Source organism: Gekko japonicus, unplaced genomic scaffold (genome assembly GCF_001447785.1).
Source record: "Gekko japonicus isolate JY-2015 unplaced genomic scaffold, Gekko_japonicus_V1.1 scaffold643, whole genome shotgun sequence".
NCBI classification, from domain to species: Eukaryota; Metazoa; Chordata; class Lepidosauria; order Squamata; family Gekkonidae; genus Gekko; species Gekko japonicus.
In genome coordinates this window covers 253816-274777 of record NW_015164201.1, presented here as the reverse complement: position 1 = coordinate 274777, position 20962 = coordinate 253816, and the positions used below count along the sequence as shown (strand labels likewise).

Genomic DNA, 20962 nt, shown 5'->3' with positions numbered 1-20962 from the left:
TGTTCAATGGCAGAGTCCATGCATGGCATCACAGATTCAATTCTCAGATGTCAGAAAAGATTAGGGAAAGTGTTTTTTCTACCTAAGATTCTGTGGGGCTGCTATAATGAGCTGACTGTATGAGACATCTTCATATGTTCAGAAGGGTATTGGAAATTGCTTCCCCACCGTTTTGGGTGGTTGATGTGGCAAAAGGTAAAACAGGTGCAGTGAGAATGCACACAGGGGAAAACTCCACATCACATCTTAAATAGTTCTGCTGCTTTAAAGTGCCTTTTCTAGTGCTGACCTTGTGATTTCTAGGCTCCATTGTGAGTACTCTTAATGATATTGCCTACATTGGGTTCAACTTCAGACACCAAGAGTGCAAAGGGAAAATTCACAGTGGCTCCCTCAGTGCTGTTATGGAGTTTCTTCTCCATGTAGACTGCCCAGTGTTTACGGCTAGGCACCTGTTAGAATCTGTCTGTGCTGGCTTTTGGGGGTTTTGGCTTTTGGGGGGGGGGTTTAAGATGCAGTGATTCCTAATCATTAATGTGATCTGTGTTTGCTGGGCTTTCTACACCGTTAATAATCTATCATGCATTTTCAGAACCAGGTGGGCTAGAACTCCATAATATAAAATATTCAAATGGTAACATTTGATATTTGAGTTGTTCCTCCAGCAAACCATATGTAAAAACCACATACTTGCAGGCTGTTGAAGCTAATCATATTGCAGCTTCTGGGCAAGGTGCTTTGGAACACCAGGAAGTGTCAGAAGTAAAATTACTTGATTTAACCCTTGTGTGTACCTGTTTAACTGGCCTTCATTAATTTTAACAGTATTTTTGAATGAATGGGGGATTGCACATGTAACATAAGAGTTTACTATTCTTCTGTGAGCTCATGAATTATTTGGGCCACAATTCTTAAGCTTCAGAGTTCATCTTACTGCTAAAAATACATGGTCCCATAGTTTTTTCTTCAGTTTCAAAAGTCCCTGCTCACGGGGGTGGGTGGGGACAGAAGTATTTGGTGGCTAGCCATGCTAGTCTGTAATAGAACAGAATTTAAATCCAGTCCATAGCAACCAACAACATTTTTCAGGGTATAAGCTTTCTTGATTCTAAGCTTACTGGAGGGAGAAGAATACTATGGCATCTACCATGACTGAGTCTTGATATTTAAAAACTATGGGGGTGGAGATGCAATTTTTACAAAAAACTGAACAGAGACACCTAGGTCCTCTGACAAAAGTCACTGATACTGGAGATTGTAAAGCAGGCTGCTGTTTGAATGTTAGTGCTACCAACATGAATAAAAGGAGAAAACCGTTGACATGAATGACACTTCCACAGAACTTGGGCATAATATCTGCTAGCGGATTGTGAACATATGCCTTGCTGATCAAACATATTTGAGATATTCAAGTAGTGAATAAGGCAAACATATCAACAGAAATCAGTTCCTTTTAATATAACTAATACTGCCAATAAATCGTGGTTTAACTATCCAGTGACAGTGCCTTTACTCCCGATCTCTTCTTCAATTAACATTTAAAAACCATAGCTTCAAGTGGGTAGCCATGTTGGTCTGAATCAGCAGAACAATGTTGAAGTCCAGTGGCACCTTTAAGACCAACAAAGTTTTATTCAGGGTATAAACTTTCACGTGCATGCACACTTCTTAAAGTACTCGATAGATCACTCACTGTTCCCTTTGTTTCTTTGCCCTTGCACTCCTAAAGAAAACAAACCCCCCCCCCCCCCCCGTTTTCAAGTTGTATTACTGAAGGGAACAAGATATTTCCGTATGCTGTTTCTCTCTGGGAGCTCTGTGTACTGATTTTCTGAATGACCCTATGCAGAACTACTACAGTCTATGCCTACAGATTTTAGCGGAGTAGACTGAAGCAACTCTGCTTAGGATTGTGCTGTTTTGAGTCTTACATTTCAGAAAGGATGTTGATAATCTGGAGTTGATACAGAACAGAATTGCCCAAAAATGAGATCTATGGTGGGGAGGCTCACAGCCCTGAGTTGCTTCACCTTAGAGGAGGGTTTGGCAGGGTTGCCTGTCTGGTCCCCAGTGTAGCCCTGATCTTAGGAAAGAACGCCCTTCCATACACCCATTATTATGCACCTCAACTGCTTTTTTGCAAGCTAAGCCTAGAATCGGCAAGTGCTGTTAGGCCCCCCCCCCCAATGGGAACAGGGTTCTTCCCTTTTATACCTCAGCAGCCTGATCCCATGTGGAAGCAAAGATGCAAACAAATTGGTGTGACTGGACATGATGTAAAAGCATCTGTTGCTGTTTGTACTGGAAAGGAATACACGAAGGGGTCAGTTGTGCAACAGTGTGTCAGTGGTTGGACTCAATATTGCCCCCCCCATGTAAAAACATGAACTCTGCTGCGAGATTTAAAAATCAACTTAAGATGCTAAGTACATCTCTGTGCTATTAAAAACAGTAGCATCAATGAAACCATGACATTAAAATGCCAAATACGTATGCCTGTACTAAGTCACACCAAAGATGGGCTTCCCATAGATGTCACGTGGCAACACCACCTCTTAACCTCAAATAGGTCCTGAATAGCAAGATGGACTTTCCCCACATCACTGTTTTCCTGCTGTTCTTGGATGGAGGGCATTTCCTGGGAAAGAGATTCCATCCTCTCTTCATTCTTCAGTGATAAATGCATTCTTAACCAATTGGCGGTGTCAGGATGTGGTCTGAGTACAAATGTAGTCCCACGATTTGGGTGTGGTGGTTCAGGAGGGTATGAGTTTCTGGTTCTGGCTACCGCAAAGAACTTGGCCCCGGCTACTGCTTTCTTTGCCTTTCTGCTCTCTCCCCCTAATGCCTGTCTCGCAACTTTTGCTGTGTTCTTGCTCTGCCTTTGACATCGCTGTGGCTATTGCTCCCTGCAATCCAGACATACTTGTGCCTTAGCAGTGTCCTGATGTTCAGAAATCACCAGCTAAAACTTTTCACTGTCCGGAGGCACACACTGTAATCACCTGCACATCCAACTGTTGTGGAAAACACAACTGAGGTTGTCATCAGTTGCCAAGAAAAACTGTACCTGACATACAGAAATTTATCAGGACACTCTTAAAGGCAATGAAATAAGGTTAGTAGTAACCAACAACAATTTAGCCACCATTCTAAATGAACCAGGTACCTTCTCAGGACTTCCACAGACCCACCTGGTTGAGCTGCTAAGGAGAAACAGAACTGCGTGTTATCTGCATGTTCGTGGCACCTCACTCCACATCCCCCAATGACCTCTCCCAGAGGTCTCAAGTAGATGTAAACAGCATCAAGGACAAGATGGAACCATGCATGACCCCACAGCATAAATGTCCTAGGGCTGAGCAGCAGACCCCCCCCAGCACCCTCTCCTGAAATCGGTTGGTCAACTAAGAGCAGAGCCACCAAAGACCAGCGATCCCTATTCTCAGCCCAGTCAGCCTCTCCGGGAGGATACCATAGCATAGTCGATGGGTATTGAAAGCAGGAGGTCCAGGAGAACCAACAGGGATGCACTCCTCCCTCACTTTCCCAGGGAAGGTCATCAGTCAGGGCAACCAAGACCATTCCATCCCAACCCTAACCCTGAACAGTACACATGACCAAAACAAACCAACAACCAGAGGTCATTTCGGGGGGGATCGCGGGGGATCGCAGTTCCCCCGGGTGAGGTACGGGGGGCGGGGCACATGACGAAGCCCTGCCCCTGCTTCCGGCCACCCCGCTTCTGGCCCTCATTCAGCAGGGAGGAGGCAGGAGAAGGGGGAGGGTAAGTTGCTTCCTCCCTGCCTCTCCCCACCCCTGCCTGCCTGGGGCCAGGGAGGGCCTTCGCGGGGCTTCCTTGCACTCCTTGCACTCATGAGGCTCGGCAGTGGAGCTGCAAGGCCGGCGCTGGCGGCCGGGACCGTTGGGTGCGGGGTGTGTGGCCTTATGACACACTTCCGGTGATGTCAGGGGGTGTGGCCTTATGACACACTTCCGGTGATGTCAGGGGCTGTGGCATATGTTAATTAGTTATGCTAATGAGCTCCCCTAGCTCTTTTTCTACCAAACGACCCCTGCCAACAACCAAGGCTTTCAACCAGGGAAGGAAAACTCTTTATTGGAAGCCAAAACTGCAACTTCTATCATGATTAAAGCAGACCAGGAAAAATGGGTCGGGAACCGAACTCCTGTAATTAGCAGTGACAGTTCTGCACAGCAGGGAGTTGAGCACACAACTTGCTGTTTGAAGGTCAGGAGATGGTTCAGACAAGTTTGTGGTCCTGTTCCTCAGTCAAATGCCACAGCATATATATGAATACTGGACAGACTTAAACAGTTGGCTATGAAGGAATGCTTTGCCTAATTTGCCTGGGTATCCTCCACAGGCCAGATAAGAGGGAAGGGGCGGGGAGGCTGAGGGGGTGGTGCGGTGGTTCTACGGTACTTTGCATGCACAAGGTCTCAGGTTCATACTCCGGCAGCTCCAGTTAAAAGGATCCGGGAGAAGACGACCTAAAGGACCGCAGCCTGAGACCCTGGGAGGGCCGCTGCCAGTCACAATACACAAGACTAACCTCAGTATAAGGCTGCTACATGAGTTCATGACAGACAAAGACTTGCCAGCGTTAACCCAGTGAAGGCTGCAGTTACTGAGCAGGGATTTGAACCCAGGTCTCGCCAGTTAAGCTTTCGTCCTAGTACTTTTTACTGTCATATACCCCCTTCCTCCATGGAGCAACGTCAGGCGGAGAAGCTGCTTTTCCAGCCAGGATCCTCGAAGAGGAAGACTCGCCAGGCAAGCGAAGCGTTTCCCACCGCCGGGTCAAGCGCCACCTGCTGAGCCAAACCCAATAGCAGGTGGGGGGGAGGCCCCAAACTTTCCCTTTCCCGGCTGTGTTGTTCTCCGGCTGGGCCAGCCTCTAAGGAGTGGAGCGGCGAAGGGCTGCGCAATGCTCGCCGGATGCTGTAGTGCGCGAGCGGGGTGTGCGTCGGCGACAGAAGCCGCGCGTGGAACTACAACGCCCAGCGGGCAACGGGCAGGAGGCGCTCGTGCCCGCCTCTCCCGAGTTGCCTTGGCCGGCCGCTTGTGGACGTGGGAGCCCAGAAGAGCGGGCGGGGGCGGCCATGGCGGGCTGAGTGAGGCGAACCGCAGCAGCAACAGCCGCCGCCGCCGCCGAGATGTGGCTGAAGCCCGAAGAGGTTCTGCTCAAGAACGCGCTCAAGCTTTGGGTGTTGGAGCGCTCCAACGAGTATTTCGTGCTGCAGAGGCGGCGAGGGTATTCGGAGGAAGGCGGCGGGCTCGCAGGTAAGGGGGGGGGGGGGGGGGCGGGCGCTGCCTGGACCAAGTCTGAGAGGGGGACCCGGGAGACAGCCCGGCTCGCTTATGAGCAGACCTGTTGGAGGAACAGACCAAAAAGCCCATCTTGGTCCGTCGTCTTGTTTTCTGTTACGGCCAGCCAGTCCACAAAAGAACAATCCTTTCCCGTTATGTGTTCTGGCATCTGGTATACGGCTTCTGAACGTGGAGGTTCTACATAGCCATCATGGGGGCAGTGGCCAGAGAGTCGAACTGGGGTCTTGGAGACCCACATTTGAATCCCCACTCTTCTGTGGAAGCTTGCTGGGTGACCTTGGGTCGGTTGCAGTTACCTTGACCTACCTTAAGGGGTTGTTGTGAAGACAGGGGGAAACGATGTTTTATAAGCCGTTTTCGGTTTCCCTTGAGCAGAAATGCATAAAAATTCTGGCTGGTAGTTGCCTGTGAACCTAAAATAGTGGACTTCAGTCTACAAGGTCACACATTTGGGGCTGCTTTCTAGAGGAGTTTATTACTAGTGTGCATGTTCAGAGAGGAAGAGCACCATGCCCCCTGCATCTGTCTTGTGCACATATTGGCGGGAACTTCAGGGTAGCAAGGTTAGGTCACTTAGTGGTGCAAAGAATTCTTTTAAAACACAGGTTCAGAGCCACCCCCCCCCCCACCCCCACACAACTCCCCGCAGGTGAGGTCTTGCTATATTTCCCTGGCCTGGCCAGATGAAAGCCACCTGCCACCCCCTGTCTTCCAGTTCTTTGTGCATAACTGTAACATGGAGTCTGAGGCCATAATTTTGGTTGCTCCTTTTCTTGTTATGTGATAGTCTATAATGTGCTTGCTGCTCCAGTGGGTCCCATAAGGCTGCCTGGGTGTTCGCAGGTCTCAGGTCTGGACAGGTTGAAGACCATGTTAGCATCTGATATTTGGAGGTACACTGTCTCTGAACATGGAGGTTCTAGTTAGTCATCCCAGCTTTTGCTAAGAAAAGCTGTGACATTAACAGAACCAGGGTAGTGTAGTGGTTGAGTGTTGGACTAGAAATGTGGACTTCAAATCCCCGCTCAGAATACCAGAATATTTTATGTATATAGCCAAAGGCCGTCACAATGCAGGATAATAAAAAGAAAATAATTCTAATAGTACATAGGTAAAATAGCGATTAAAAAGAATTTTCGCACAAGTAAATACGGACCAGTCATAAACAGTAAAACTGTAAAATAATAAATCCAGTTGGTCAATAAAAGGTAATTCCCTTTCAGTCAGAAGGCTCACTTGGTGACCTTGGGCCAATAATACACAATCTCTGTCTCCTCCATCTAACCTTTGCAGAGTTGTAGTGATGATATAGTGAAAGACAGAAGAACCATGTAAACCACCCTGAACTCTTTGGACAAAGGGTGGATTAAAAAGCACCATGGATAGATCTGTGGAGGCTGGAGAAACAGGTTCCGATCTCCATGATCTAAGACAGAAAAGCACTAGCTGTGGTTTGCTCCCCCTAACAACTAGTATTTACTGATACGCTGCTTCAGAATATGGAGGCTCCATTTAGCTATCCTGACAAATAGCTTTTACTAGACCTACAAACTTGTAATGGTTAGAGTAGTGGACTAGCATTGTGGAGATCTGGGTTCAGATTCCCACTTAGTCTTGAAACTCAATGGATGAGCTTGTGCCACTCACCATCCAAATGTCCAGTCTACCCCACTGGGGAACAGGAGCATGTATGAATTCCTGTGTTCCTTGGAGGGAGAGTGGGATTAACCACCCCCATAAATGATCCTCTTTTAAAATCATTTAACTCAGTGGTCATCAGTGTGGCAGTGAGTTCCATAAGCTTAGTGCTGTCTTGTCTGAAACTAGTTTTCTGTGTGTTTAACAGCAGATCAGTCCTCAGAAATCAGCAAGTGGAGTCTGCCGAGAAAAGTATGAAACCCCCTCCCCCCGCTAATGTCCCTGGACCAAGCAGTCATTAAAAGCACAGGAGCAATGAAGATGTGCATCTCATAGTGTTGGAGGACTTTGCCTGGCACTGAGATAGGAATTGGAATGCCAGTGTCTCTTAATGGCTCTGTTCTTCTGCCTTTCAGAGTAGGCTAACACAAAGACACTTTAGAATAAAGCCTTTCTTATCTGTACCTCCTGGTCTTCCAGGGAAGCTCATACCTGAATTGATGATCTCTTAGCTGCAGTAATGCAACAGCATTAGATTGTTCCACGCCATTCATTTGGCCCCCTAACACAGGAAGACTTAGAAGGGGTAGCATAGCCACTATCTATTAAGAAAGTGATCATCTGCTAAGGTCAAAGTAGATGGGGACGGCAAAGGATGAGATGGTTAGACAGTGTCGTAGATGCAACAAACATGAAATTGAGCAAACTTCAGAGGACGGCGGAAGACAGGAAGGCCTGGCGGGATCTGGTCCATGGGGTCGCGAAGAGTCGGACTCAACTGTGCGACTGAACAGCAACAACATCTGCTAAATGTTTTGTGTCTTGCTACAGGAATATTTATTTATTTAGGACTCGGTGTGGGAGGGGAGAGTTGTAATTTGATGTGGTGATCAAAAAGCTGCCATATTTTTTAATGCATAGGCTTCTGAGTCTTACGAGAGCTTCATTAGAGCCGCTAATGTACAGCTGAAGTTTTCCACATTACTGCATATCTTGGCAACCTCTGATGACCAAATATAAAGGAGGCCAGGGACACTTTTTCCCTTCGAATGGCTTTGTAGAAAAATTGCCTGTTGGGTTGGTCTAAATTCTGTCTAATTCTTCTAAGAAATGTATCTTTGTGTTGTTGTTTTTTAAAGGCAGTTTGTAGTCTCCACTTAGGAGCAACATGAAACATCTAGACCAGCTTTCTGTTCTCAAGACTGGACAACCACTGGGAAGCCTATAAGTAGGACAGTGACAGTGATGGCTCTTCTGTTGTTTGCCTGACCGTCTGATGTTCAGATGCAGCCCTGTAACTAGACCTTTTTACGTTGGGGGGGTGCAAAGAGGGGGCACAGTGGCTAATTAAGTTAAATTAATTAAAGCCGCCTTGGGGGCACCCACCTGCAGCTGGCATCTTGGTGAGAGGGAGAGGAGGGAGGTGCTGTGGCTGATGGCACAGGGAGAAGAGGGGCGGGCGTTATGAGAAAGACTCATGCTCCCAAAGGTACGCCCCTCCCCTTTTGCCCCCAGCCACCGCCTGGCACACTCACCCGGCTTCCAGCACGATGTTGCTGCCATCGCAGGCACCCCCTGCCTGGCTGCAGAACATGTAGTCGTGCCCAGCATGCTCACCTTGGTGGAAGCACTCAGTGAAGGGGCTCGTTCAGGGCAAGATACCACAAGTCCTGCAGTGGTAGGCCACAAAGTTGCATCAGTGCTTATTTCTTATGTCTTATGGCCCCATGCCCAAGGAAATGCTGATCGCCATTTTCGGATCAGGAAGCAATTTTTCTCCTGGCTAGTTTGGCCGGGGATCCTGGAGGTTTTTTTGTCATCCTCTGGGCATGGATCAGGGGTCACTGGGTGTGTGTGTGGCGGGGAGGTATTTGTGAATTTTCTGCATTGTGCAGGGGGTTGGACTAGATGACCCTGGAGATACCTTCCAGCTCTATGATTCTATGAAGTTGGGCGTCCACACCAGGCCGCAGAGGGTGGCCAGGTTGTAGGCCCTCACCGCCTGTACTAAGCCGTCCCAGGGCTTGCTGCCTGCCAGTTGCCAGTCTTGCATGAATGTGTCCTATTCCCTTTCTAAAGCCATCTAATCTAGTGGCCGTCTCTGCATCCCATGGCAGCAGATTTTGCAAATCAGCACAGTGTTGCATGTGTGAAGAAACTGTGTATTCTGCGTCTGGCTATTGAGCAGTCTCTGAACTGCCAGTCTGTTTAATTGCGTGATCAGTTCTGCTAGCAGGTGTGGCAGATGCTGCTTCTGCTTCAGTTCTCATTCCTGTCTCACTGACGAAGGTCCAAGACTTCTGTCTTTTGTTATACCTTGTCAACCTTGAGATTGAGGGGTGTCCTTGAGCCCCAGGGCAGGAGAAGCAACATGCCCTAATGGTGCAGGTGGGCATTCTCAGAAGGTCCTGGGTTCAATCCCCAGCATCTCCGGTTAAAAGGACCAGGAATTAGGTGATGTGAAAGACCTCTACCTGAGGCCCTGGACAGCTGCTGCCCATCTGAGTAGACAATATTGACCTGGATGGATGGATGGTCTGATTCAGTATTAGTCAAGGATAGAAGAGGGCCAACTCTAAAAATCATACAAAAATATACATGTATTTATTACACACAAATTAAAATAACAAAGAAGGGCCCATTCATACCTCATAAACAAATATATATATATAAAAACATACAAGGGCTAATGAAGTAGACCTAACGCGTTTCGGCTTTTAGCTTAAGGAACCTCCATTGGGAACATTTGGCTGTACAATCTTAGAAGAATATATAGTAGACCAGAGAGAAGTGCCACTGGACATGTGATTATACTGGAGGCTTCATTTGTATTTTTGTATTTCTCTTCCTTGCCCAGTGGTTATACTTTGGAACAATTGATCTCTGGTCTGTATTGCATATTTTGGATATGTATGATTGCCTATATTTTTATATATCAGCCTATATGTTCTATGTGTATTAGACCTCTGAGGAAGGCCTGTAAAGGCCGAAATGCATTAGGTCTACTTCATTAGCCCTTGTATGTTTTTCTATCCTTGACTAACCTTTTTAGGTTCTGAATTCTAAGTTTTAGGTTCAGTTTTTTTCCCTTTTCCCTTTTTGTCCTTACTGATTCAGTATTAGGCAGCTTTGTGTGCTTCTGTGTGTGTGTGTTCAGGAATTCATATCACTGACGTACATGATGTGAGAGTCTGAAGGTAGCCAGGTTGGTCCAAAGCAAAATCCCAAACTGAAAGCCATCTAATAAATTTTATTATGACCAACCCAGATAATCTACAACAGTGTGCAAGCTTTTGAGTTCTCCAGAACTCTTTATCAGCTGCATCTTAAAACAAAACCATTGAGGTGATTGGGGGGGGGGAGTGAGAAAGCACATGTTTTGGGCTTTGTTCCTAAGGGGAGAGCTGTTGGGAAGTTGAGAGGAATTTTTTCCCCTTTCCTAAACAGCTAAAATACTGGGGAGCATTGAGGTTGTTTTGTGAAAGGACAGAGTTTGAGGGTGAGTGATAAGTTTATCAGTGGCTACTAGCCATGGTGACTGAGGCACTCGTCCTCTGAATCCCAGAGCCAGGAGGCAACATCGGGGAAGGCCTTGGCCTCTGTGCTCTGTTGTTGGCCACTAAGAGGTTGGCCGCTGTGTGAGAGAGGATGCTGGACTAGATGGACCATTGGTCTGATCCAGCAGGGCTCTTCTTAAGTTCTTACATCTCCTGCATTGTATACAGAATGCTGGGTGGAGTGGTATCAGGTTGCACCTTGGGAAGAAGAAGGAGAATGTCAGCCTCCCGTGGAAAAGATAAATCCTTATAGCTCATCAAGCTGCCTTATACTGGGTGAGGATTTTGGGCCTTCTAGCTGTGCAGTCTGGTTTACTCTGGCTAACAGCAGGTCTCCACGGTCTCAGGTGGAGGTCTTTCCCAGCGTCTGCTGCCTGAGACCCTTGAACTGGAGACGCAGGGGCTGAACTCAGGACATCCTGCATGCTTTGCCACCGAGCTGCAGCCCCTCCCCACACAGGAAGTGGCTTTATACCAAGCCAGGACAGCTTGCTCAGTTTGTCTACTCTGACTGGCAGAGGGTCTCCAGGGTCTCATTCCTGTCCCTTTCCTGGATCCAGGACAACCCTCCTCATCCTTCTCATCAAAGCTGTCTGTGACCTTGTACCTCCTTATACCCTGCAGTCTCCAATACATCCCTGCCTGTGACTTTACTTCTCCAGATTCACCCTCCTCCTACTTCCTTTCCTCCTAACTGCCCCTTATGCCCAGAGTCACCTCTCTTGCTTTCTTCAAATCTGTTCTCAAAACTCAGGCAGCCTTTGGCAGGATTCCGTAGCACCCCCTTCCCCAATCTAACCCTAAACCTATCATCACTGAAATGAACATGTTCTTCCCTTATTTATTTTCCTTATTTCTCCTTTATAGCAAGTTTGAGACTGTAAGCTCTTTGGGGGCAGGGGCTGTCATCTGTACAGTGTCTTGTACATTGATGCTGTTGTATAAACTTATTACAGTTCTGCAGGGCCTGTAAAACAGAGCTGTTAGCCAGGCTTTTAGTTGAGGCGGAAGACACCCAACTAGCTGGCATCCCTGTACAGTGCCCATATAGAGACTGCCCTGCACGGCCTGCAAAACAGAGCTGTTCAGCCAGGCTTTTAGTTGAGGCGGTAGACACCCAGCTAGCTGGCATCCCTGTACAGCGCCCATATAGAGACTGCCCTGCATGGAGGTGGTCTGGATCATCTCCCTATATGGAGTCTTAGGGTTATGTAGATGTGATTCCAGTATCATCTATCCAGTTTCTGGGGGGTTGAATTATTGCTCGCCATCTTTTAACTGATTAACTGTTTTCTGGTTTTTGTTGTTTTTAGATTAATCGTGTTGACTGGTTTTTATTGTTATATACTTTGATGTTACCCGCCCTGAGCCCGTTTGGGAAGGGTGGGATATACTATGAGACTGAGCCATATTCTGTGTGTGATGACAGGGAGGGAACCTGAGTTTACTGGAGGTGGTAGTTCAGTGGGGGACTGAATTGGACTGCATGTATTTCTTCATCATCCGTTTCTGCCGCCCGTCCTCCCAGCAGCTGGAGCGCGTGGCTCCATTTTTATCCTTGGAAGGTCCCTGTGCTGAAGGTTAGGCTAATCTTGCAAATCAGCCCACAAAAGTTGTTGGCCCATAAACATTTTCACTAGCCTAACTACCATGGTTTTTGTAGTGCATAAGCAGCCTCATGTGGGGAACAGAAAGTGTTCTGTTGGGGCTTGCAAACCCCTCCCCACCTGGAAGCAGTTTCATCTAATGCCCTCAACCAGAAGAGGGGTGATCTACACGCCTCAGTTGGGAAGAGAGACTTGTTCTAAGCCACTCACAGGGTAAAGGATCACAATAAATTAGTCCAGGTAACATAACGGTTTCAGCATGAATTAAGGTTGGATTGCACTTATTAAACCCAATTTGTCTCATTCCGTATACAAGCCAAGCACGTCTTTCAGCTAAATCTTTTACTTGTGGCCTTTAAAACATTAATGAGCCGTGTTTGTTGATCGGAGGCTGGGATCTTGGAGTTTGCCATTCATTTGACTCTGGTGCCAAAGGGGACCCAGCAAAGTAATTTAGCAGCAAGGAGCTGGCATTGAGTCACCAGGAAATTTTCTTTATGACTAATACTGCAGATTTACAAACCGCTGTCCTGTATCCGGTGAAAGTCAGTTAAAAAAAACACTGGGTCTTCTGTTGTAAATTATGTCCTTAGAAGTACCCATAGTATTTATGGCTGGACCTCTTTGGAAATGGCTGCATTTGTTCGCTCTTTGATGGCAGAAGGAGTTCCTGACAGGGGGCTGAACATTCCGCCAACTTCTCAGTCCCTGAAAGATAACCTATATCAGGCTTTGATCATACCTAAATGCATCGAAATTGATTACCTGAGCAGCCAGGTACCTCTCCATTGGGCCCTTTCTCCACGAAGCAATGGTGTTGAATGTTATTTGTTTTGTTTTTTTTAAATTGCAAGCTGTAGTGGGACTGGGTAAAAAAACCCAATCATCAAATAAAACCAGTGGACTGGCCTAATTTTAATATCTTTTCTGAGCCGTTCTGGTATTGCAACCTCCTTTGCACTCCTGCTCTATGTGCTTTTGAACCTAAACCTCACCTACGGTGAGTGGAGATTGCATTTGGGTGACCAGGCAGGGGGATTTTCAAAAAATTGAGGCAGGGTGTTTTTTTTTGCCCTGTTCCTTTAATTTTTGATGGTGCACAAATGATTTATGGTGATGTATGTGAGCAAACTGTCTGGTACCTTGTTTTTAGCATACTTTTAATTGCAAGTTTGCCTTCAGTCCAAGAAAATATTTTCACCTTCTCGCCTTTTGAGCACCCTAATTTGATAGAAGAATGTGCCCTTCTCATGTAAGTGTTCTGGGAATGTTAACTGGTGTCCCTGTGCAGTAGATTATTCATTCAGGGAAAAATAAAAGGTGTTTCGAGAGAGAGGCATCGTCAGAGATGTAGCCAGCTGTGGAACGAGCTCAGCAAGATGAATAATTCAGCAAGGAAATGTTCTTCTGGTGAATATAGATGTAATCCTTAATGTAGCGGTTATAAACTCTTAGGGGTGGGCAGAAAGATTAGATTACGGCTGCAGGAGAAGCGATTGCCCTCACATTTGGATTGCAAGATGTCTGGTGCCGTGAAATCTGTTAGCTTGACTCAGATAGCTGAGCCCTGTGTGTGTGTTTTCTTCCCAAATCAAATGTCTGTGTGAGCAACGTATTTGCTTTTCAGTTCACAGCTGTTGTAACAAAGCTAACAGTGGACCTGTGACTCCAAATTTCTCTCCCCCCCCCCCCCCCCCCGCACTCAAGGCAATATACATGGTTCTCTCCTCTTTATTTCACCCTCACAACAACCCAGTGAGGTGGAATAGGCTGAGAAAGACAGCGACTGACCCAAGGTCACCTGGTGTACCTCAGGGCTAAGTGGGAATTTGAACCCAGTCCTCCCCAATCTGAATCTCACACTATAACCACTACACCATACTGTCTTTTTTATGCTAGCTGCAACTTCCAGTTTTGTGCTTCATCAATGGCTTATCTTTGTAGTTGCCTTAATGAGCTCTTTTTCAGTTTCCTTGTGTGGCCTGATCCTTCTGATAAGCAGCATGCTTGTTACCAATGGTAGGGAGAGAGGACATAGAGAGAAATCCTTCTCCCTCTCCCATAGTACTGAAACTGGGGGCCGCCCAATAAAATTGATTCACAGTGGTTTCAGAGTAAACACGAAGGCAATATTACTTCACAGTCAAGCATAACTGACCTGCGGAACTCACTGCTACAAGGACTGGTGATGGCTGCTTGGATGGTTTTAAAAACAATTGGTCATCTCTCAAGAGCTTAGTTGCAACGATGACTAAATGGATCCTCCATGATCAGGTGGCATGTACCTCTGAATGCCAAATGCATGGGACAAATGGGGCAGGGTTCTTCATGCCCTTCTGTGTGTGTCCGGTGTTGGAAACAGAATACTGGGCTGGACGGAACTTTGGTCCAGTAGGACTTTTCTTATATATTTTGCCTCTAGACTTTTAAAGACCAGAGTCTTGGAAATCCTTCTTTTTAGTTTATGCAGCCCATAGTTCCTGCATTGTGTGGTGGTGTTAAATTAGATTCTTCAGATTTGCAGTGCAGTTTCCTGTTGTGTAACACACACACACACAGCTCCACCCGCATGTGGTTCTGTGCCCAGGGACCTTCCAGACCAGGAGACTCAAACGCAGCCCGGTTGCTACTGTGCACAGCCCAGCCCTGTTTTTCTACAGTTGCTTTCCACCCCACTCCCAAATGCCTTGCGGTAAATACTTTTCAGCTGCAACCTCTTTTTTTTTAACCCAAAGTAAGCAACCGGTTTCTGTTCCATGGGGAAGGCATGGTCAGGTCCCTCGTGGGTGCTATAGAAACGGTCTTTGCCGCTGTTGTCTCACGCTGTGTCCTCGTTCCCGCAGGCCTCCTGGTGGGGACGCTGGATGCTGTCATGGATTCCACATCCAAAGTGGCCCCTTTCCGCATCCTGCATCAGACACCTGATTCCCAAGTCTACTGGTCTATCGCATGTGGTAAGTAGGTTTTAAAACCAAGCAAGCTTGGGAGATCAACAAAGCCCACCCAGTTCCTTGCAGAGGTAGATCTCTTGTAGATGAGAGTGGGAGCAAGCCAGGTCTGTAGGCCAGATACAGGGTTTCTGAAATTTCCCATCCAGCCCTTTGCATATGTTTTAGCCCTCATTCTGTCATATCCTGCTATCAGGAAGCACACAGTGATGTGCGTGTCTCCCCCACTTTATTCTCATAATGACCCCAGTGGATTAGGCTGCAGAGAATGGCCTGTCCAAGGTCATCCAATGGGCTTTGTGGCTGAGCAGACATTCGAACCTGGGTCTCCCCAGCACTAATCTGCATACACCATGCTGACTCTCTTATATTCAGCCTATACTTAGGCTGCATTATAACAGTATGATAAACTCTGTTAATTGCCACATCCTGATGGAAGATGGTCCAACAAGCTGTGTTTTGTTAGATGGAACCAAACCAGGTTTTCAAACCATGCTTTGTAGCTGATTTAAGCATAGTTAGCACAAATTGTGCTTTGATGTGATGCTTGAATTCCGAATGCACAGTTTATGGACTAACACTTGTTTCTGATTCCCGTCTGGAGTTCCTGTGTACATGTCTTTACACAACCCAGCCGCTTGGACCCTTGAAATGCCAATCGGTAGTCCATGCCACCAACTGGAAATTTCACTTTCTTAGATAGCTCCAGGCCAGTCAGTACTTACCCTATTCAAACCTAGACCTCTGTTCCTGTCTGAGAAAAGGTCAGTCCCCCCCCCCCCTAGTATTTCTGGTAGCCTGAGCTTCAAGTGGCCTGTTTCTTGGGGAAACATTTGGGATGCTAACATGTTCTGCCAGTCCACCATAATGGAGTTTGTGGTTCAGCTGAAAATTCAAAATAGCATTGTGACAACCTTTCTCACTCAGAGTGCCTGTGACCCTCCACAGCCTCTCTCACACAGGATCAGGGTTACAGGTAGGTCAGGTAGTCACATATCACTACCTGTCTCTTTTAAAATAGAGAGCCATGACCATTCCACATACCACATCCTCCCTCTTACTCAAAGAAGCACCAACAGAGACAGTAGCCCTTTAATAATCACCCCTCACTCTGACAAGATGTTAGGTTGTGTGTGTGTACTTCTTTCCCTGAGAGCCGCCCTGCAGGATTAAACACACAAGGAGTTAACTTTTATTTCTGGTTTGAATATAACATTGGAGTAGATCAGGTAGAGGTTACAAAGTTTCTTTTCAATTGAACTTTTGAACTATTTCCCTATTCCAGAATTTGGGGTCCTTCATTACAAACTTACCCTTTTCAGTCAGCTTTAAGCTGCTCTTCTGCACAGCTTCATTCAGCCAGACTCACTCCCAACTCAACTGATTGCCTATTTCAACTGTCTCCTTCACTAAAATTCCATCCGCTCCTATTGGCCACTGTTAGGGAGAGGCAGAACCTAACCTGTCCGCCACAAGCATAAACTAGGAATCCATCTACAGGTTACAAAGTTTTTGTCTTTGTTGGAGACATAACTGTCACAATGGAGCCCATAGCACTCTGTTTGAGGACATCAAAAGAGCCGAGGAAATGTTACAGCCACTTCTCCCTTTGTGCTGTGGTCACAAACAGAAAAAATCCAGTGTATATCTGAGAGGCACAAAACTCCGAATCACATGTGTGATATGAGATTGTCATGTTGTTCTCCAACAGACACAATGATTTTATAATGTATAGATGGAGCCTAGGATTATGCCTCATAGACCGACTGGTGTTTGTTATACAAACCATGGTTTATTGTGACATCCAAGTGCTGTTTTTAAAAGTGGTGCTCGGACCTGCCAGGTCATCTCTTTCTAGCAGCTTCCTCCTTTTTGATGCACTTGAATGCAGTCCCAATGAAGTGTTTGCTTGCTTGGCTAGCAGGTGGCCCTTTCTTTTCTTCTGGCAGTTCATGCAAAGAATTGCACCTAGCGGCTCCTGCAAAGGATCAGAATATTTACATTTTTATTGCTTAGGTTCAGAGGCGTGACCAGGATGTGTGTTGTCTTCCTTTGGCGCAAGTGAGCCATTTACCAAAGAAGTGACTACCCTGACTCCGTCAAGGAGGTTGTCTCCTAAAGCTCATTTGCTGGATCTTTGCATGCTGAATAACTGGCTATCAAAATAAATACCTAAACACAATAAGAGCCTTTGTGCATCCCTCGGCTCACCCAGGAAGATTAAAGGCTTATGGGTGCGCAGTCGTAAACTGCTTATGCATTAATTACTCTGGAATATCAGAATGATTGCTGTGGGCAGACGGGGCAGCCTTCTTTTCTTCCTTTTAGCCTCCTCTTCGTACAAGAATGACTCCTGAGACTGTGAGCCCTCCCTCACCATCTCAGGTTTGTCTTTGCAGCCGTAAGGACTGGAAAGCTCCCTTGTCAAAAAGCAGAATGGGGACTGAGTTTCTCAAGATGCTAAATTCTGCACCCGCTTCTAAATCCTGCTCCTGTGTGAGGAATTGCCACGGGCACATGACCCCTGAACGTGCCCAGCTCTTTGCCAGAGTTGTCTTCCCAGTTTCGTTGCTCCTGTAATTCTCCTCTGAGTGTTTTCTAGTTTGATTACGCTCCTCTTTAATGGCGGTGCTTAAAACTCACTGTAGAATTTCAAATAGGGGCATTACGTTTTGAATCGTAGGCATGAGGTTTCTTTAGGACCAGCTTTCTGCATTGTGCCAGTGATGGGAGTGTCACTGCTGCATTGATCGTCCCTCTGCCATTTGGAAACACGTGTGTGTGCGTGCCACACACACAGAGTTGTCTTATACTGAGTCGGGCCATTGGTCTGTGAAGGTCAATATAGTCTACTCTGACCAGCAGCAGCTCTCTGGGGCCTTGGATAGGAAGTCTTTCATCTCACCTACTGCCTGGTCCTCTTAACTGGCGATGCCGGGGATTGAACCTGGGATCCTCTGCACTCAAGGCAGGTGCTCTGCCACTGAGCCACGGTCTCTCCCCAGCTTTGTGAGAAGCTTCACAGGAGGCACTCTGTGAGTCATGCTAGTGCTGTGTCAGTTTCCAGGGAGGCTGCACTTTTTGCAGAAGGATTGCAGTGTGGACTTCCCAGGTGACTCAGGCAGTGGTGGAAAGATTGGGTGCTGCGGCAGCTGTCAAGTCTACGGCATAATGTGGGCCATCGCATCACACTGTTGGTGGCAGCTGCTAAGCACACACACACCTGGCCCCCTGAAGTTCTTCTGGCTGAGAACATGTTCTAATTGTTACTTCCTGTATTAGGTCTGAATTGTAGCTAAGAGCTCTTTTCCCTTGTCCTCTTCGGATCCCCTGTCTCAATGCATTTTGCCACCAGATGAGAATGAGTCCCAAGGAAGAGGATGTAGAGCAGGACGTTAGCCACTGTTCTGCTTTAGCTCTGTAGTCCTGACAACAAGTTCTTTGTTTGCTGTTTCCTTGTGTGCTTTAATTCATGAGATGTTTATTTAGTTCTTCTTCCTTCCAGGGGCCAACAGAGAAGAAATAACCGAGCACTGGGACTGGCTGGAACGTAACGTCATGAAGACCCTCTCCGTCTTTGATTCCAACGAGGACATCACAAGCTTCGTGCAGGGGAAGATAAGAGTATGTAGTGCGGGGAAGTAAATGGGTGGCATGGCATTGGTTGCTTTTTGCTAGTCAGCTGTGTGGGCACACAGGTCGGTATGCAGACCCACACAGAGATGTGTCTGGAAATGCACATGCAGGGAGTGGACCGATCTCTTGCAAGGATTCTCCCTGCACAGAGAAGGATCCTTAACAATGAGGGTTGGGCCAGTCAGTGTCCAGTGCGGAGGGTGCTTGCTAGAGGAGCTGTGTTGCAAATTTCCCCGTCAGACTGAGTGGTGGCCGTCTGGCTGTCGGGCAGCAAAGGAGAGAGGGCAGAATCTCAGCCCCCATTCAGGCCAGCTCCTTCCTGCACCTGCAGGGTTGGTCGTTTTCGAGCAGGGCACGACATGCTTCCAGCTTACAAAGCTCATCTTGGTTGCCCCTACCTTTTTTAACTAGAACCCCTGGGTGCCCCCGCCAAGTGTATTTCCTGTTCACAGAGGACAAATCAAACGGTGTTCTAAATGTGTGTGCTCAGGGGAGTCACTGTGACATTCTCCTCTGTTGCTCCTCTGACCCGGAGCCCCTGCTGGTGGGGCTAGGAGTCACCTCAGCACTGTGGTGGGCGTGGGGGGCCCGCCAGCTCATCCCTCCTCCTCTGCCCGGCTCTCTCCTGTGGAGCCTGGAGAGACGCTGGCCTCCCCCTCATTCTCTCTCTCTCTCTCTCTCTTGAGGGCTTTTAAAGGCAGCATGGAAAGCTGTGCATGCACCAGAACTGCTTCCGACCTCTTCGGAGGATGTCTCTTCTCACGAGAGATTGGCCGGCCGTTGCTGCTGCCCTGATCCATCCTTGCTTCCCTGGGGGGCCTCCGATCAGCTTCTGAAGGAGCAGTATCCCACAGTATTCCCCTACCCTGACTCCAGGACAGTGTGGCTGAATGCTGGGGAGCGTCTCGCATGGTGCAGTTTCTCCCTCTCCCTTTCAGATCTCTTTTCAAAATCCCCTTCCATTGGCATGACCCCTTTCAGACTCCTCCCTGTCTGAAGCTATGCCTAGGAGTCCAAGTGTCTCCTTCTCCCGTTTCTCCTCACCTTCATCTCCTTCCTTTCGCTTCAGTGTCTATGTCCTTATTTATAGCACACAGACCCCCACGCTCATCAGCACGGCTTCTAAGGTGGCTTCCAATCAAAGGGTTGATAACATGCACAGTCTGTAAAGAAGTACCTGGAGCTCACAATATAACCACGAGGCATTTCAGAACAAACACTGTGCAGTTGTTGTTTTTTAAAGTACTAGCCAGGCATCTTTGAAATGAACTCTAAAGCAGAACAGATTTACTTTCCCTGTGTCTGGATTTCAGTTTGTAAGCAGTGATACAAGTAGATAATTTCCATAATATGTGCAGAGTGAAGAAGTATTGCTGCCAGATCCTGGGGTGGTTGATCCCAGTCTTCTTCTTCTTTTTTTTAAATCCTACCCTTCCCTGGTGGAGCTTGGAGCAGAATACATTCTCCCCTCCCTCATTTTATCCTAAATGCCTACACCGGTCCTGTGAGGTAGGCTAGGCTGGAAGAGAGCGACTGGCCCACAGTCATTAAGCGAGCTTCATAGCTGAGCAGGGCTGTCTCCACGGCAGCTTCTCTTATTCTCCATAAGATGCACGCACATGTATCAGACAAAGCAGACATAACAAATAAAAGCAGGTTAACCCGGGCAGAATATTTTCTTATGGCGTCTTCCCTTGTGTGGCACAAGCCATCAGGAACCCAAGGCGGAAGCTGCCGCTTGAGTTTTTGTGCGTTTCCTGCTTGTGTCCCAGATTCAGTACAGCACGGCTGGTGATGTTGCGGGTCTCCCCTGACTTGCAGTGTAATCCTGTGCAGAGTTAACTTCAGTCTGGCTCCCTTTAAATCCATGGGGCTAGACTGGAGTAACTTCACATAGGATCGCGCTGCTAGTTGGGTGACTGAGGGCCATTGCCTGACTGTCTCTTCGCTCTAGGGCCTGATTGCCGAGGAAAGTAAAGGCTCTTTGGACAGAGAGGAGGATCCGGAGAAGTTCCGCGAAGCGCTCATGAAGTTTGAGAAGTGCTTTGGTTTAGCCGAGCCAGAGAAGCTGGTGACTTACTACTCTTGCAGCTACTGGAGGGGCCGAGTGCCCTGCCAGGGCTGGCTGTACCTGAGCACCAACTTCCTTGGTTTTTACTCCTTTCTGCTCGGAGCTGAAAGTAAGTGGATTACTTTATTATGATGGCAATTTCTTCCTCG

At 47.4% G+C, this 20962-nt stretch overlaps 1 protein-coding gene across 1 annotated transcript in view; it reads left to right on the top strand.

The window, feature by feature from the left end:
- Nucleotides 1–5126: 5126 nt before the first annotated feature.
- TBC1D8B (TBC1 domain family member 8B) overlaps nucleotides 5127–20962 on the top strand; it is a 39918-nt gene continuing 24082 nt past the window's right edge. The window contains exons 1-4 of the mRNA XM_015408390.1: nucleotides 5127–5308; nucleotides 15002–15112; nucleotides 18612–18730; nucleotides 20697–20922. Coding sequence (XP_015263876.1) covers nucleotides 5182–5308; nucleotides 15002–15112; nucleotides 18612–18730; nucleotides 20697–20922 — 583 coding nt within the window. The 5' untranslated portion in view covers nucleotides 5127–5181. The remainder of the gene's footprint in view (nucleotides 5309–15001; nucleotides 15113–18611; nucleotides 18731–20696; nucleotides 20923–20962) is intronic.